The 13,504-nt window shown below is 49.9% G+C and overlaps 1 protein-coding gene across 1 annotated transcript in view; it reads left to right on the top strand.

Annotated features, from left to right (window-relative positions):
* Positions 1 to 5,436: 5,436 nt before the first annotated feature.
* TBC1D10A (TBC1 domain family member 10A) overlaps positions 5,437 to 13,504 on the top strand; it is a 31,211-nt gene continuing 23,143 nt past the window's right edge. The window contains exon 1 of the mRNA XM_058690805.1: positions 5,437 to 5,763. Within this exon, the coding sequence (XP_058546788.1) occupies positions 5,444 to 5,763 (320 nt within the window). The 5' untranslated portion in view covers positions 5,437 to 5,443. The remainder of the gene's footprint in view (positions 5,764 to 13,504) is intronic.

The following is a 13,504-nucleotide window of genomic DNA, read 5'->3' as shown; positions in this document are numbered from 1 at the left end:
ACCTGGGGGAGTCCTGTGCTCCAAGCTCTCCTTTCTTCCACGGATTGGCTCTGGGGATGGGGAGTAGGGTGTGGTGTTGGGCACTGTCCCCCACAGATGGCAGATCCCAAGAGCTCTGGATCACGGAGGCTGTGACTGGAGGCTAGGAATGTATTTGGGTAGAATGTGAGTGAATGGGTCCTTTGAGCCACCCTCTGGGGCCCAAACCCAATTTCCCAGAGCTCTTGAGTGGACATCTGTCCTGGCTTACTCCTGTTGAAGAAGGGCCATTGACCAGGGTAGCCTTGTGACCATCATTGGCCTTGGGCACAGCACTCTGTACTTCTGGGTTAGGGTATGCAACATGAAGGCAATGCCTTGCTCACACAGCTTTTCTGAATCTCGCTGCAATTCTCTGAGAATTATCTGCCCCATTTTTAAGATTAGGTGGATACCCAAGGTCATGTAGCCAGTGAGGGCTCTGGAAGGCCAAAATAGCTCTTATATTCCTGGAGACCACGCTGTCCTACTGTCTCACCAGGGGAGGGGAGAGATGTTCCTGTTGTGGGACTGCTGGGAAAATGGGCAGGACTTAATGCTGTCAGAGTGGTTGTCATTTTAGACTTAGGCAAAGAAGACATTGGGAATTATAGACATTAGGAATTTCACTTTCAACTCTACCAGCTGCTTGAATTGTCATGTATCCCAGAGGAAGCCACCTATGATTATACCCATTTCATTTTTTTTAAATTAAATATTGTATTAGGGAATATATATAAAGGTTATATTAGGTTACATTAGGGTATATACTTAAATGGAAATATATGGCATACTCGATAGCAGTTCTCATATGTAATAATTCACAATTAAAGGCAAAATACAATATGGCTTAAGCAACGTGTTTAAGGGTACACATACTAGTATATAAGATTTTTAGTTTATTTTTTTTAATACAAGTAAAATGTACCGTTTAAAAAAATTTTTTTTAATGTTTATTTTTGAGAGTGAGAAAGACAGCAAGCAGGGGAGGGGCAGAGAGGGCAACACAGAACCTGAAGCAGGCTCCAGGCTCCGAGCTGTTAGCACAGAGCCCGATGTGGGGCTCAACCCACAAACCATGAGATCATGACCTGAGCTGAAGTCGGACATTCAACTGACTGAGCCATCCAGGCACCCCTAAAATGTACCATCTTGAAATTAACGTTATTAACTCTAGTTTGGGAATTTGCTCTCAACTATTCTATATTGTTATATTTGTTAAAAAGTAAGTGAATAATTAACTCCTGAGCCATATAATCCATGAAGCAAGACAAGAGATACTCCTATTCCTTGTATCGTTACAGAGCAGGTACTACTGTTGCCTTTAACTGAGTCCAGTCAGTGTTATCCCTGAGATATGGTGATTAGATTAGGGTTAGGTGCGTATCCTAGTGTGAACATGATACATGAAGGAATGCCTCCACCTCACTATTGAGCAGAAGCTACCAGAAGATTCTGTTGTATTGATGTGTGGAGGAAGGATGTGAGCCTGGAGCTGCTGCCATGAGGGGCTCTAGCTTCAGATGAAGGTAACCACAGGAAGGACGAAAAGAAAAGGGAAAAGAGGAAAATGAGGCTGCTCTCCCTTGTCAATTTCTGGATCAAACTGCTCCTGAAGCTCATTTGCCTATGAATTTCTTTTAACTTATAGGACCCACTAAATGCAGTTTGGGGGTAAGCCCATTTGGACCGCTGCCACTTGGACCAAAAGAATCTTAACTGTTATTCTCAGTGTAGGGATAAGGAAGTTTTATAGTTTGCCTACTCTTCATTGGCTTCTGGGCGCTTAAAACTGTCTACGTTTTAAACCTCAGCTCCATTCTCATTACAAATCCAGGCTATGACATCTGGACATCGGCTCATGGCCAATGCTGCCAGATTTTCTAAGCTCATGCAAGTTTCTCATTCCAGGATCCAGGAGAGGGGACTTCCCTGGGGCCTGTGTAAGCTCCTAGAGCAAAACTTGCAGGAATGACCCCAGTAGATGATGAGACTCTAGGTTATCCATACATTCCTGTAGCCCTGGCTAAGCATCTAATCCTCAAAAGAACACCTACAGCTGCCAGTCTACCTGGATGTCTCACGCCATTGCCGAAGGCCTCTTAGTATTTCAGGGAGCCACATGACTCTGCAGGGCATTCCTGTGGATCATTCATTCATTCACTCTTGCTTTGTTACTTCAGTCTGATCACCCCAATCTCTGAGCCTGCTTCTCCTTCGTGAGCTTTGCAACTTGCTGCCCTGCTTCCTGCCCACTTTTCCTAGATCCCCACAGAGAAGCTTCCTTATTTCCATCTACTCACCCCCACCAGCACCCTTTCCCCTAGCATTCTTCCTACCTTACCCTGCTTTATTTTCTTCTTCACACACATGTTCTTCCTCTACTGCAATATAAACTGTTGTTCCTGGTCTTCATCTCTCTTGCTCACTAAATATCAGATAAAGAGTTCTGGAATTTGAAGTAAAGAAATGTAACAATTGCGGGGCGCCTGGGTGGCTCAGTCGGTTAAGCGGCCGACTTCGGCTCAGGTCACGATTTCGCCGTCCGTGAGTTCGAGCCCCGCGTCGGGCCCTGTGCTGACAGCTCAGAGCCTGGAGCCAGCTTCAGATTCTGTGTCTCCCTCTCTCTCTACCCCTCCCCTGTTCATGCTCTGTCTCTCTCTGTCTCAAAAATAAATAAACGTTAAAAAAAAAAAAAAAAAGAAATGTAACAATTGAGTGTCTACTATGTGCTGGAGGCTTCAGAAACAGTTCATGGAGTTTACCATGTCTTTTTTTTTTTTTTTTTTAAGTAAGCTCTACATCCAATGTGGAGTTTGAAATCATGACCCTGAGATGAAGAGTTGCATGCTCTACTGACTGAGCCAGCCAGATGCCCCATCACCAAGTAATTATTGACATTTTTCAGAAGAGGAAGCTGAGGTTCTGAGAAGTGAAGTGATTTTGCATAAGAAACGCCCAGTTATTGAGGGGCACAGCCATGAAATGAAGTCTCCCAAGCCATGTTCTATTGGTTAGATTAGGTAAACACCCCTGCTACAGCCACAGGCTGTGGTGGGAAATATTCAAGACAATAATGGATTTGCAAAGTGCTTTGCAAACTACAAACGTCAGCACTCCTGGCTTCCATCTACTGAGTACCTCCATGTGTCAGATGCTTAGCGCATATTATCACACCAAAGTCTCAGAACAACTGCCCCAAGGAGGTATATTTTCCAGTATTTCCACTTTGCAGATGAGGAAATGGGCTCAGAGAGAAGTGGTTTGTCTAAGGTACACAGTGACAGCTGAGATTTGAATTCTGGGTGGTCTTGTGTAAGAAAATTAAAAGCTGGGGCCTCAAGGCCTTAACTTGAGAAACACTCTTCCAAAGATGGACACCCAGCTGCTTCTAATATCCCTCAACCCCATTGCAAATACCTCTGAGCTAAACATCACTGTGCCTATGCCCTTACAGAGCTGAACATATTTGGAATATGATCATCCTAAGACCAGAATTATGAAGTCAAAGGGTTGTCAATACTTTGCCCAACTTCAGGTCTCACATATGCTCTCCGTGTGTGGCTCCTCTCTCCCTTCCCTGGGATAGGCCCACATCCCCATGTAAGGCCCACTCTGCCCCTCCTAGGAGCTGGGAGTAAGAGCCCACAACTGTCTAGAGCCATTGGAGAGGAGGAATGTCCTCCTAGACTTGAGAGTTTAAGACCAAAATAGCCTGCGCCCAGTCCCATGTCTGCTGTTGCCCTGTTTATGGAAAACCAGAAGCCTATGGAATGTGAAGATTGCACAGTGAAGTCTTCAAGAATGTCTGGGCCATGTGGCATCAAGGAAACACCCGGTGAAATCACTCAAGTCTTAAGACCCCCTTCTTGGGACCATGCCATGGGCCCCTTAGCCTGCCCCAGGCTCTGCAGCTCAGGCCTGGCTCTCACAGTGCTTTCTTTTTTCTGGGTCTGTCTGCCTCACAGATCTATGGGGAATATCAGATGACAACGTGGTTGTAACTTGTAAACTATAAAGTACTGGGCTTAACTGAGGAGCTATTATAGTGACTCTAAGTGTTGACAATCCTGGGGTGAGAAATAGGCTTCTGGGAGCTAAGTCTATATAGATACAATTGGTCCATGCCTCCCCATAAACTGTTGGTAAGAGCTATTTTCAAATCCTGCCTCTGCCACAGCTATTGCTGGGACTTTAGGGAGCTGATTTAACTTCCCTGAACCTCAGTTGTTGTTTTTTTTTAACTGTAAAAATGGGACAAAATTGTATCTACCTCATTGCACGAAGGTTCCAAGAGATGGTGTGACCAATTTGGAAAACAGTTTGCCAGTTCCTCCCTCAGAAGATTAACAGGTTACCATATAACCTAGCAATTCCCACTCCTAGGTATTTACCCAAGAAAAACAAAAATGTATGTCCATACAAAAGCTTGTACCTGACCATCACTGGCAAATGGATAAACAAATGTAGTATTGCATTTGGTGCAATATTATTCAGGCACAGAAAGGAATGAAGTACTGATAACATGCTACAACATGGATGAACCTTGAAAACATGCTGAATGAAAGAAGCCAGACACAAAGGCCACGTTGTATGATTCCATTTCTATGAAATGTCCAGAAAGGGCAAATCTTTAGAAACAGAAAGCAGATTTGTGGTTGCCAGAGACTAGGGGAGGAAGGATGGTGAGTGACTGCTAATGGATAGGAATTTGGGGGGTGATGAAAATGTTCTAAAATTAGGTTGTGGTGATAGTTGCACAACTCCACAAATATGCTTAAAACGATTGAACTATACACTTTAAACTGGTGATTTTTATGGTAGGTTAGTTATGTCTCAATAAAGCTGCTGAGAAAAAGATTACAAGAGGAAGGTAGAACTTGGGGCAATGAGTGTCTCAATAAACGTTGGTCATTACTCCTATTAACTGGATCTCCCAAGGGCTCATTTAAAGCCCTAGAGGCAGTGAGCAGGGGTTGCTGAACTTCTAGCTCAGCCTGTGTCTTTAAGACGTTGAGTGTCCCTGGGCGAATCCCTGGACCCTTCCTAGGTCTCCTCAGAGGTCCTCATAAACGGTTGAAACCATCCCTACCTACATCCCTGGGGTCTCGCGAGGAGCCAGGGGCTCAGGAGGCAATGCAGGATCCCCAGCGCACTCCCTCAGCCTGTGACTGAGCGGCGCTTGCAGGTGACGGGCGGGCGGGAGCCAACCGAGAAAGGCCCGGGGAGCTTTTTCAGGTAAGCTCTCTTGATTGACAGCCTGGGGGGGAGGGCTCCCAGTGACGGCTGCCCCGCCCCCTCACGTCGGGTCGGTTGGCGCCAGTCTAGGGCAGGTGGGCGGGCCCTGGGGTCCGCTGCGCCCATTGGGCGTGGGGGGAAGCTCCCGGGAGGGCCTAGGGCCCCGCCCCTGGCCTTGCGGCGGCCAATGGACGCGGCGCGTGGGCGGGGCGTCGGCGGCGTCGGCGGCGGCCCTGAGGCTGAGGCGGCTGAGGTGGCTGAGGTGGCCGCTGGGGCTGAGGCGGCGGGCGCGGCCAGGATGGCGAAGAGCCGCGGAGAGAACGGGCCGCGCGCGCCCGCGGCCGAAGGAAGTCTGTCCGGGACCCGGGAGAGCCTGGCCCCGGGCCCCGACGCCGCAGCCGCGGACGAGCTCAGCTCTCTCGGCTCCGACTCGGAGGCCAACGGCTTCGCCGAACGCCGCATCGACAAGTTCGGCTTCATCGTGGGCTCGCAAGGCGCCGAGGGCGCGTGAGTAGCGCCGGGGCTCGGGGCCGGGGGCCGGGGCCGGCGCGGGACCTTCGCGGGGGGTCTCGACGCTGACGGAGCTGCCCTCAGGACAGACCGACAAGCTCCCCTCCCAACCGGGGACAACTGACCCCTTCTCTCCCTGCCCCCCCCCCCACTCCCCCAACCAGGGCCGACTGACCCGCCCCTCATTCGCGAGCCTGCTTCCGACCTAAGGACAGACAGGCCAGCCCTACCTCCCCCCAGCCCCCGCCCTCCAGACACATTGACCCGCCCCCAAGAAGGGCCCACAGTGCCCTCCTCCCAACTGCGGGACAGAACGACAGACACCTGGCCCAACCCCACTGCTGCCACCGCGGCCTTAGGCCTGATTGTGCCACCCCTGACAGGCTCACAGATGGCTGCCCCTCCCCCGACACATATCTTCTCTACCCCCATCCCCCAAGACCCACAGATGCCCTGTCTCCACCCTACTACCCCGCACCAAGGGGATACTTTAGGGAGAGGGACTTCAAAGGGACAGACTGCCCTGCCCTCATTCCACTCCAGGACAGACTGACCCCTTACCTCAAGACACACAGGCTCCTGGGTGGACTGGACTGACATTGGTCATCTCCCTCCCAGACAGTCCCACCCTGGGGCAGATAGTCCCTTCCCTTCAGGGAAGGGTCAGAGAGTGCTCTCCCCGCCCTTCAGAGGCCAATTTCTCCTCACTGGCAACAGGTGGGCAGACACTCCCCCTTCTTGGTACCCACAGGGTGACAGTGCCTCACCTCCAGGACAGACTGTTGGCTGTCTTTGTGTATGCTGTGGAAACACACACCTCCTCCCAAACTCTTGAGGGGGCAGTCATGGAGACAGCAGGGTCCCTGCTGGTAGCACACTCTGATCCCCCACCCCCAGAGCCTCCAGGACCCAGCTGGATATGCAAGGCAGTGAAGCAGCACCTTCCCTCCAAGCTGGGTAACTGGGCAGCCGCACTGCCCCACAGAACCCTCTGAGAAGGACAGACTCCAGACCCCACTCCCATTCCAGCTGTCCTGTCACATGAGACCAGTGTTCTGCACAGAATTGACAAGCCTTCCTCCTGGTGTGCCTCCCCTTCAACAGAGGGCCTCACACAATTACCTGTGGGGGCCCCACAAGACTCAGCCAAGATCCTATTCCACATGGTCCTTTCTCCCCTTCTCTGACCAGTTGTGACTGTCCAAGCCTCTTCCAGCCTCTCTTATGACTAATGAAAGTGCCTTGACCATCTGTTAAGAACCCCACCCCATACAAGCGGCCCCATAAAGGCCACTTCCGGATTTCTCCCAGTTTCAAATTCACCAGGCCTCCTTCTCCTTTGGAGAAATATAGCCCCCTCCTCTAAGGAGAGCTCTCTCTTACCCACTGGACTGTGTCCTCCAGCCTCTCCCCCACTTGCTCACAGCAGGCTAAACCTTGTCCAGTGCAGGACCCCAGAGATCACCCTTTATTCTGATGCTTCATCTTGCTATGATGCTTTGTCACAGCTCCCCAGGGATTAGCCTGTGAGTATATTTTTTGAATTGAGGGATCAATTTTTGAATCACTAGGGATCAGGGCCCTGAGAGGGATGGGATCTTGAGAAGTGGGAATGGAGTTCCCAGTTGCATTTGTGGGTTCTTGGAAGAAGGACCTCAAATTTGCCTGTGAGTTCTAAGAGATAAGAATTCCTGCTACATTCTTACCAGACAGTTAACCAGATATCGGGGTACACAGCAGTGATATAGTGGGAAAAGAACAGACTTAGGAAAAAAATCACACTTGCTAGCTGTGTGACCTTGGGCAAGATCCTGAATCTCTGAGCCTGTTTGCTCACCATAAAGGGCAGCAGTCACATGTACTCCCAAGATTACTATGGGGATTAAATGAAATCAGGTATATGAAGGTGCCTAGCACTGTGCCTGACCCAAGTAGTGGCCCAGAATATGTTAGTTTCCTTTCTTTTCCTTCTAAGGGTCTGAGAATTGATGAGAAAAATGAGGGCGTACCTCTGGTATTTTTTAACAGAGAGACGCCTCAGTGGGAGCACCTCCCTTTGGCTGTATTCCCCCACCAGACAGCCAGACATCTGTCTTCCCCACACTCCAACCACAAACCCAGACTTTGCAGATGCCCTCTACCTCACTGGTGTTTATAGAACTGGGACTGAGGTGGGGTCCCAGGCTCCTTTCTCTCTCCCTGCCTCACTTTCTTGACCCTCTTGGTCAACCTAAAATCTCTGGTGTCTGAAAGTTTTGACTGTTCCCTGCTGAGTTTATAATGTGGTTCCAAGGAAGCCAAAAGTAAGTCCCTGCCCAAAGCCATAAGAGGGGAAGTTATGGAAAGTATCAGGGTGATTGCCCTAAAGCTAATCTCGTGGTTAAGGGCTAGGAGTCCATGTGTTATCCCAGAGAGTGAAACATTAGCACTGATGGCTGCAGTGGAGAGGGCAGGAACTCTGGCTCTAGATTAAAGGTCCATTTCAGCCACCCTGGACCAAAGGTTGTCTCAAGATGGTCAGTTTGGCAGTTACCAGGGGCTTGGGGGTAGGGAAGAAAGCAGATCAGAGGCTACCCTGCTTAGGTGACTGTTAGGTGCTTGGCATGAGTAGATCATAAAATCATAGACTGTTGGAACTGGAAGGGATCTTAAGAGATTGACTGAGCTTATTAGCCCTTGCTTTTACAGATAAGGAAACCAAAGCCCAGAGAGGAGAATCACTTACTTAAGAACACACAGCATATTAGTTGGCAGAACCAGGACTTGAACCCAGGGTTTCTGACTCCTAGGTCAGGATAGTTTCCACTGCTTTCACCATCCATTAATACAGCCTGTGGTCCCAGCAGGAAACCAGGTGCCAGGTAGGTAGAACAGAAGGTTCTAAGCAGGAACCTGCCTGCCCTCACTTTCCCTGGCTTAGCTCAGTAGTGTAGGAGGCTAACAAGTCCTGCCCAGCAAGGGTAAGAGTGTGTTGTCATTACCAGTTCATTAGACTATCAACTTTAGGGCTGGGGCCAGGCTTATTCACCTTTTTCTATTCAGGCCTGCAAAGAAGTAAATGGTCAACTAGTATTTACTTACTGAATGACATTAACTGACAGACATTTCAAGTCAGAGAGCTGAAAGTGACCTTAGAGATGGCAATCATCATACAGATAGGTAAACTGAGATCTGAGAGAACTGATTAGCCTCACCTCTTCGGTCTGTTAAGATCAAAGCCAGAAATTGAACCCAGAACTCCTGATTCCCAGCCCTGAGCCTTTTCTACTTCTTCACCTCATCTGTCTTTTGAGCCTACTCTATGGGGCACCTTTGGTGAGCCTGTGATAGTCCTCGCCTACACGTGAGCAGAAGCCAGTGAGGAAAGACAAGAAAGCAACCAAACCAGCAAAGAGCCCTGTGGGAGGCATGGACACAGACAGAGGAGCTGATAGCATTAGTTCTTTTGGCTTGGTTGGGAGTTGAGCTGGTTGTTGAAGCCCAGGAAGGACCAGAGGAGGAAAAAGAAGTGTCCTTAGAGGGGAGGGGTAGGAAGAGTGATGTTACCGTTCCTATCACCTTGGGGTAGGAAGAGCAGATCTCTACGGGGAAGTCCCTTCTGCAGCATAGGGGAGGGGAGTCATGAAGGAAAAGAAGGATACCAGTTGGATACTAGGTCTCCTGGCCCAAGGGAGATGGCCTGAGAGAGATGGGTTCCCAACCTCCTTCTACTTTTCCCATGTAATTGCCAGGACTGGCTTCCTTAGGCTGGAGCTTCCCACCCAGCTTCAGTCTGCTCAGTGCTGCAGGCCAGATGAGGTGAGGAGCTATGCTTTCTGGGATCCCGTGGGTGTTGGCTTCCTGCTAGGGGAGAGAGGGATCTGAGCTGGGTCCAGAGAGAAACATCTGGAACAGTAGTATTGTCTTCGGCTGATTCAGTTCTCCTGTCCCCTGGGTTCTCCACTACTCCTAGCCAACTATGGCAGCCCTGTGGCTTTGGAAATCATAGAACTGGCTTAATTGGCATCCCTATAGTTTGGTTTGTGCCAGTTTTTGTTGGGGTAGGGCCAGGGCCCTCCTGGCAGGCCAGAGCCTGTCTCCCTGCCTTCCCACCACCTTCTCCAGCTTGTAAGCTCAGAGCATCCTCTTTTCTTGAGCTATTATGGTTCCCAGGAGAGCATGGAACTGGCAATGGAGTGGTCCCTGGGTGGTCCATCTGGAAGGAGGCGGCTGTACATGTGGACTAGACCACAGGCCCTCCATTTTCTCTCCTCCTTCTCTTTCCAGCTTCAAAGGAAAATCCGGTTTGGTGGCCCTGTGGGTGTTCTAGGGCCTCAGACAAGACTTGACTTGGTGAAGGGGAAGGCCAGCGCACCAGCTGCTGCCCTGGGAAGGTGCCTGCATGTCCGCCTGCTAGGAAATCCTAAGCTGTGGGAAAGAGATAAAGCAGTGGGACCTGCTTGATGTTTTGTCCTCCTAGCATCTGGGTTTGAAACAGGACCTCCAGAGGACCAGTGAGGCCTGGCTCTGCTCCAGCCACCCAATCTGTTTACACTGAGGTGGGGGAAAGAAGATGCTCTGTGTTCCCTCTTCACACAAACTCTGGAGTCTGGCTGTCTGTGTGACTTTGGACATGTTGCTTCACTTTACTAAGTCTTAGTTTCTCACTGTGAAATGGTTGTGATAATACTGATTTTTCAGGATGTTGGTGAGGTTTAAATGAGCTGATGTTTGAAAAGAGCCTGGCACACAGTACAGTAGGTGCTCAATGAATGTTCTTGCTCCTTTTATTAAGTGTTTATTTATTTATTTATTTTTAGTAATCTCTACACCTAACATGGGGCTTGAACTCATGACCCCGAGATCATGCTCTTGTGGTCATGCAAGAGAGTTGCATGCGCTTGTGACTGAACCAGCCAGGTACCCCTGTTCTTGCTTCTTTTTAAGACTGGAGTGGCTAGTGGTCCTGTCTTTTCATTTTCTACTTGTATCTCTAGATATGATGATGAGTGTCAGTGAGGTCCATTCTCCTGCGGGGAGGAGTGAACTCTAACCAGTGGTGCACCCTCACTTTCCCCGGAGAGAGATAGTTATCCCCATTCTATAGATGAACACACCAAAGATCTGAGAAGAAAGTGCCCAAGGTTTGCCAGCTGGTAAATGGCAGAACTAGGACTAGAACCTGTTTCTCAATGCTAAATCCAGTGACTAAGCCTTGCTAATGTGGCAGTAGGCAGATGACAGGTGCTCACTAGTCCCAGAGGCCCCCACACCCAGAGCAGGAGTTAGCAGGAACTTGGCTACCTTTCCAACCTGGTGTGGAGGGCAGTGTGAGTCTCAGTACAGCTTAAGTCCATAGCCAGCCAAATCACAGAAAGACCCAGTGAGAAAGATCCTTGGGGAGGCCCTGAAAGCATGACCAGACTGGCCTGGTCTAGTCCTCCCATAGGCCAGAGTCCACACTGCATTGCTCTTGACCCCAAAATACTGCTTAATGGTCATCTGACTTTGATATCCAGTCTGTGCCTTTGTTTCTTTGTAGATTAGGCAGGGATTATGCTCCCCATACAGGTGAGGAATCTGAGGCTTGGAGCAGCCTTGCAGTTAGTTAACAATGGAGCCAAATTAAGGAGGAATCCCAGATCTTCTGATACTCAGCCCACTGCTACCCTATATGTCAGTGCCCATTCTCTTCCTGACTCCAAGCCAATTGAGCCTCCAGGCCAGGAGACATTGCCCACCAGAGCAGAACCCAGCCATCATCCACTCATTGTCAGTGCCCTAGTTGATCACTTTAACCTGCAGGCAGCACAGCTGAGGGGGAGGAGGCCTCCTTTAGCTGCTTTGTCTTCCCCTGACAAATCTGCTATCCAGGGCCCAAGGAACCTCTCTGGCAGAGGGAAAGCTGTCCTGTCCTCCCCACTGGCAAACCAAAGCTCCTGATGCTTCACCTGCTTAGAAGCCTCCTATCCAGGATTTCAGGGTAGCTGCCAACTTTGGCTTTATATATCTCACCTTTCTTTTTCCCTTCTTCATCCCACCTACTCTGTTTCATGCCCTGTATAGCTCCTAAGAGGCTGTCACAGCTTAGCTCTTTACTGCTCCTCAGGTAGGGAAGTAAGCAGCAGACTCAGGAGTCTGGGAGAAAAGCCAAGGCTTACTTTTGCCAGCTTATCCACCTTAGTAGTGAGCTTATTTACCAAACATTTATTGAGCACCTACTCTGTCAGCCCCTGTGATTGGAACAAAGGATTCAGAACTGAACAAGGCATCTTTGTCTTATTGCCCTCAAGAGGTTCATAGACTTGTTGGAAAATAGAACCACAAATAAATCATTACAATGTTGAGCAATAAAGGCCATAATTGAGGTGTGTGGTCGCTCTGGAATATATAGGAAGAGATAGCCAGCTCCATCTATAGGAGCCCAGGAAGAAGTGACTTTTGATCCAGGCCTCAGAAGTAGCAAGGAAGGGCATTTCACTGGGTGGGAGGGGACCTATGTACAAGACCCCCTCCCCCCCCACCAAAATCCAGCTGTTTAAGAAACGTGGTATACCAAGAAGAGAGGTGACAAGAAGAGCAGAAGGCAGGAGGTGGATGTGAAGCAAGGGGAGGCTAGGAAAGTAGGTTGGGCAGACCATGCCTAGCCTTGAATGTCAGACTGAGGCCTCCTGTGTTTCATCAAAGTCAGTCTGGTGCTGGTGTGGAAGATGGCATAGGGAAGAACTGGACCACAGGCAGCGAGACCAGTTGAGAGAGCTCAGGACAGCCCAAAAGGGCTATGGAGAGGCCTGGAAGATGTCTGGAGCTGTGAGGATGAAGAGGCCAGCAAATCAGTAGGGCTTGGTGCCTGGCAGGCTGTGTGGACTGATGGGGAATTGGGAAGTCTCAGGATAAGCTGAAGAGGCCCTAGTCTCTCACAGAACCCATCCTGGGGCCTTCTGGCCACAGGGAGGGAAGGCCATCTGTGGCCTTCCTGTGAAGTGGACAGTGGGCTGCTGCTAACTCTGCTTTGTCACAGCCCTGGGCTCCCCAAGGTGCCTGGCATGGCTGGCATGCCCAGGACACATCAAGGGGTTCTTTGTCTCTCTCCAGTGGGAGAGCGGGTTAGCTGGCCTGGTTGGAAGGGGGTGGGGTGAGTGGTACTGAGCTTTGTGTTCTCTGCCTGGTAAACATACTGGATGGCAAGGAGAGCCAGACTCCTCTCTAAGGAGAGAGGAGTAAGGCCTAAGGGCATAGAAAACCAGCCTTAGGGTAGTGCGCAGCTGGAGAAGGTAGGTTTGGGGGTTTGGGCATAGATAAACTGATCAAGGGGAGGCAGATGGCAGCCAGGGCTGGCTTGACCTCAACATCATGTCTTTATTCTGTTCCTGGAGGTGGTTCCTCAGATGGGACAGGTGGAAATAAGTCCAGTACCTATGAGAAGGTGAACCCCTTAGCACTTAGGGACATCACCAGCCATTTCTCAGAGATTAAAGATTCTGGCTGGAAATATAGGTTTAGGCTAGTAGGCGGAAAAGGCTCTGAATGAGGCACAGGAGTCAAGGCACTAATGCTGGCTCTATCTCAGACCGTTATGGTATATGACTTAGGCACATCCCCTCACTTGATCATGGGACTGATGCTCCCTGTTTCTCACCCAGCACTTACTATGTGTACAGCTGCGTGCTAGGCTCAGGGGATGCAGATCTGGTCCTGCCCTCCCGGGGCTTACAGCCTAGCAGGGAAGTGAGACGTTCAGTAGGTAGTTAAAGGCATG

Source organism: Neofelis nebulosa, chromosome 11 (assembly GCF_028018385.1).
Source record: "Neofelis nebulosa isolate mNeoNeb1 chromosome 11, mNeoNeb1.pri, whole genome shotgun sequence".
Classification (NCBI taxonomy): Eukaryota; Metazoa; Chordata; class Mammalia; order Carnivora; family Felidae; genus Neofelis; species Neofelis nebulosa.
The sequence above is the reverse complement of the archived record's forward strand: the minus strand, read 5'-3'. Positions and strand labels throughout refer to the sequence as shown.